The sequence below is a fragment of the Triticum dicoccoides genome, chromosome 6B (assembly GCF_002162155.2).
Source record: "Triticum dicoccoides isolate Atlit2015 ecotype Zavitan chromosome 6B, WEW_v2.0, whole genome shotgun sequence".
NCBI lineage: Eukaryota > Viridiplantae > Streptophyta > Magnoliopsida > Poales > Poaceae > Triticum > Triticum dicoccoides.
The window spans coordinates 688,293,130-688,297,352 of record NC_041391.1 but is presented as its reverse complement, the minus strand read 5'-3'; the positions used below and the strand labels follow the sequence as shown (position 1 = coordinate 688,297,352).

The window sequence follows — 4,223 nt, the reverse complement described above, 5'->3', positions numbered from 1 at the left end:
GTTTGCGGAAATCATCCATCAAGATGTCCTTCGTACCTCGGGGCAGTTCTACCTCAGAAATCAACCGTCCAACAGTGACATCGACACAATGCTACAAATGCAGGCTGACAACGACCATTATTTCATGACTCCCACGATAGACGGCGGCTTCATCCATGCTCCGGTCCCTTGAGTCGAGTCAAAAGCAGTGATGCTGTGTCTAGTTCTGAAACATCGATTGGCTCATGTTGTAATTAAACTTTAATGAACTTGTAGTATGTCTCTTTGGTTTCGAGAGTCGTTCAACTTAGATGTAATCGATGCTATTAATGTCTTGCTTTTCTCTTCCGATCGTTCTGTTGCATAATTATATATTGCTTATGTATTGTCTGTGAATTGGTACTAACGTTTCGTTTGGCTAGTGCATAGCGATGCCGACGTATGTCGTGTACAAGGGTAAGGTTCCCGGAGTCTACGATGACTGGGAGGAGTGTCGGAGACAGGTTCACCGATTCAGCGGTAACAGTTACAAAGGGTACACCACTAGGGCCGAGGCCGAATCTAGATACGCCCGCTATCTAGCGGGTGAGGGGAGGGAGCGTTGGAGGAACCGGATGAAGACGAGTTTCATCGTGATGATGCTCATCGTGATGACCACAGCTCTCTTCTATGTGATGGTAGTTTAGATGATCGATATCGACTTGTAATGTGAAGACAAACTCGCTACTCGCGGTCTCGAGACTTGTAATATAATGTTCTATCTTTGTTAAGTCTTTTCAATTCGGAGACTAATATGATGAATTGTATTCGGAGACTAATATGATGAATTGTATTCAAAGACTAATCTTCTATTGTATTCGATGAATCTGTTGTTGATGTGTGCTGTCTATATTTTGTCAAATTATACATTTTGTAACCTGTGCAAAAAACAGAAAAAAAAAACTAATATTCATACTAATGGCGCACTGTCATGTGATGCGCCATTAGTATGACAAAGCATACTAATGGCGCATCACTGGTAAGTGTGCCATTAATATGTCATGGTTACTAATGGCGCATCCAGTGGTGGTGCGCCATTAGTATGCCAAAGCACCTGGATATACATGGCCCCTGGGAGGCATACTAATGGCGCACCCTAGCCTATACTAATGGCGCACCTGCGGTGCGCCATTAGTATACCAGATACTAATGGCGCACCAGGTGGTGCGCCATTAGTAAAAATTACTAATGGCGTGCTGTTAATGACGCACCACAGATGCGCCATTAATGGCCATACTAGGTGCGCCATTAGTAGGGGTTTTTCTAGTAGTACCAATCCTAAGCCTAGCACAAAGGTCGTGTAGTTCGTATGCTAAAGCTTTTCTAATGTCAAGTATCATTTCCTTAGACCATGAGATTGTGCAACTCCCGGATACCGTAGGAATGCTTTGGGTGTACCAAACGTCACAACGTAACTGGGTGGCTATAAAGGTGCACTACGGGTATCTCTGAAAGTGTCTGTTGGGTTGGCACGAATCGAGACTGGGATTTGTCACTCCGTGTAGCGGAGAGGTATCTCTGGGCCCACTCGATAGGACATATCATAATGTGCACAATGTGACCAAGGGGTTGATCATGGGATGATGTGTTACGGAACGAGTAAAGAGACTTGCCGGTAACGAGATTGAACAAGGTATCGGGATACCGACGATCGAATCTCGGGCAAGTACAATACCGCTAGACAAAGGGAATTGTATACGGGATTGATTGAGTCCTTGACATCGTGGTTCATCCGATGAGATCATCGTGGAACATGTGGGATCCAACATGGGTATCCAGATCCCGCTGTTGGTTATTGACCGGAGAAACGTCTCGGTCATGTCTGCATGGTTCCCGAACCCGTAGGGTCTACACACTTAAGGTTCGATGACGCTAGGGTTATAGGGAATAGATATACGTGGTTACCGAATGTTGTTCGGAGTCCCAAATGAGATCCCGGACGTCACGAGGAGTTCCGGAATGGTCCGGAGGTAAAGATTTATATATGGAAAGTTGTTGTTCGAGTTCTAGGAAAAGTTCGGTTTTTTCCGGTATTGTACCGGGAAGCTTCCGGAAGGTTCCGGAGGATTCCGGAGGGGTCCGGAGGTCCGGAAAATGTTTCACCATGTCCAATACAGCAGCATGGGCTGTAAGGGGGCGCCCTAGCCTTAATGGGCCAGGGGCACCAGCCCCCCCAAGGCCCATGCGCATGGGAGAGGGGAAACCCTAAAGGGGAGGGCCTCCACTTGACTTGGGAGACACTCCTCCCCCCCTTGGCCGCCGCCCCAACCCTAGATGGGATCTAGGGGGGCCGGCCCCCCTCTCTCCCCACCTATAAATAGTGGAGGGGTGGGAGGGCAGCCGCACCCAAGTTCTGGCGCAGCCCTCCCCCTCTCCCAAGTCCTTCTCCTCTCCCGCGGTGCTTGGCGAAGCCCTGCAGGATTGCCATGCTCCTCCACCACCACCACGCCGTTGTGCTGCTGCTGGATGGATTCTTCCTCAACCTCTCCCTCTTTCCTTGCTGGATCAAGCCATGGGAGACGTCACCGGGCTGTACGTGTGTTGATCGCGGAGGTGCCGTCCGTTCGGCACTAGGATCTCCGGTGATTTGGATCACGACGAGTACGACTCCTTCAACCCCGTTCTCTTGAACGCTTCCGCTTAGCGATCTACAAGGGTATGTAGATGCACTCTCCTTCCCCTCGTTGCTAGTCTCTCCATAGATAGATCTTGGTGACCCGTAGGAAATTTTTTGAATTTCTGCTACGTTCCCCAACAGGGGCACAATGAGCTCTTGGACTACCAAGTGAGGAAGAGATGGGACCCGAGGTGCAGGAAGAGGTCACACTCTTTGTGACACAATAGTGACCATGAGGAGGGAGGAGCAGCTATTGATGAAGGGCGTCGTAGAGAGGAAACATTGACAACCATGGGGTCATGATGGTGGTGATTCGGAGAGGAGGGAGAGGTATCACTTGCTTGGTGGGAGGAATAAGGAGATGTAGGTTATAAGTATAGACATCATTGACCTTGAAGGACGCAATACATCATTTTTAGCTTGTAGATCTGCCCCAGTAGCTTAGCTAGGTGGGTGGTGTGCCTTGCCTGCAGAGCTACAAGATACTGATTCCTCCTTTCATGTGCTACACATTCACGGCCCCTCCAGACTACTCTTGATTGGTAATCAAACGCCCTCGCCAAACTAGCTAGCACTTTGCTATATATACACCCCGAGCTGTGTCTGCACAGAACACAACACCACAGACACATAGAAGAGCAGAGCAGCCGAGCAAAGTAAAGAAACCAAGAGAGATGGCGTCCAAGGCATTCCCAGCTCTGGTCCTTCTGGCGCTCGTCTGCAGCCAGCTCGTGGTCGGCGGCCATGCCCAGCCCTACATCGGCGGCACCAGGGGAGGAGGAGGATCTGCCGCCGGACTGCGGCCACCGACTTCCATTACTACCCATGCCCACTCCTCCACCACTGGTAATCTATCTATAGCTGTAACCAATCTCTCATGATTTTAGTATGTACTCTCTGGCTCTGCACACAACATGGTGTTATCGATATTCTACTTCTCCGTTTGCTTGCCATTGATAAACCATTTCATTCTCATGTCATGTCATGACATGTAACCTGTCCCTTGTTCTGACTCTTGTTAGTTTGGGTTGGGGCCATACCAGGAGGATACGACGGGACTGGAAGGCCTTCAGCCGTGGAAGAAGACAAGGCTTTCATGATCAACAGCCTGCTGGCGCACGACCGCCTGCTTCCTGTCTCGCCGTCCGGTCACTAGACCATGAAGTGCAGCCGAGCTTGGGACCAACGACCGAGTAGCCAGCACTAAGAATAAATTTGTGTGAAGTTGTCATGTTTGATTGGTGACTCTGTTTCTCTCTTGCATCATCAGGGGTATAAAAAGCAGAGTACACTGAACTAGTACCAATAATGTACTGTTGAGAAAGTTGGGACTTGATAGTGCTATATATATATCAAGGAACATATATAATTTGTCGCAAAATTTCGTCTACATCTTTCGGAAAACGGAAGTTGAATTAAGCTAAGTGGTGCACCAACGTTCCCAATCTTGCACTGCTGTACTGATAATGCATCGCTTCTCCTTGAGAAGATTGCAAGCATATACTCCCTCCATTCCTAAATATAAGTCTTTGTAGAGATTCCACTAGGCGGACTACATATGGAGAAAAATGAATGAATCTAAACTTAA

At 48.4% G+C, this 4,223-nt stretch overlaps 1 protein-coding gene across 3 annotated transcripts; it reads left to right on the top strand.

Moving 5' to 3' along the window:
- Window positions 1–324: 324 nt before the first annotated feature.
- LOC119324276 lies at window positions 325–4,019 on the top strand. Of its 3 annotated transcripts, none has more exons than XM_037598041.1 (3): window positions 325–332; window positions 3,273–3,481; window positions 3,658–4,019. In XM_037598041.1, exons 2-3 carry the CDS (start codon window positions 3,310–3,312, stop codon window positions 3,789–3,791), a joined length of 306 nt encoding a protein of 101 aa, XP_037453938.1. In that variant the 5' UTR covers window positions 325–332; window positions 3,273–3,309; the 3' UTR covers window positions 3,792–4,019. The 3 variants fall into 3 exon arrangements, with proteins under 3 accessions (XP_037453938.1, XP_037453939.1, XP_037453941.1); XM_037598042.1 differs by having other exon boundaries at window positions 328–332; window positions 3,293–3,481; XM_037598044.1 differs by lacking the exon at window positions 325–332 and having other exon boundaries at window positions 3,679–4,019.
- The last annotated feature ends 204 nt before the right edge of the window (window positions 4,020–4,223 follow it).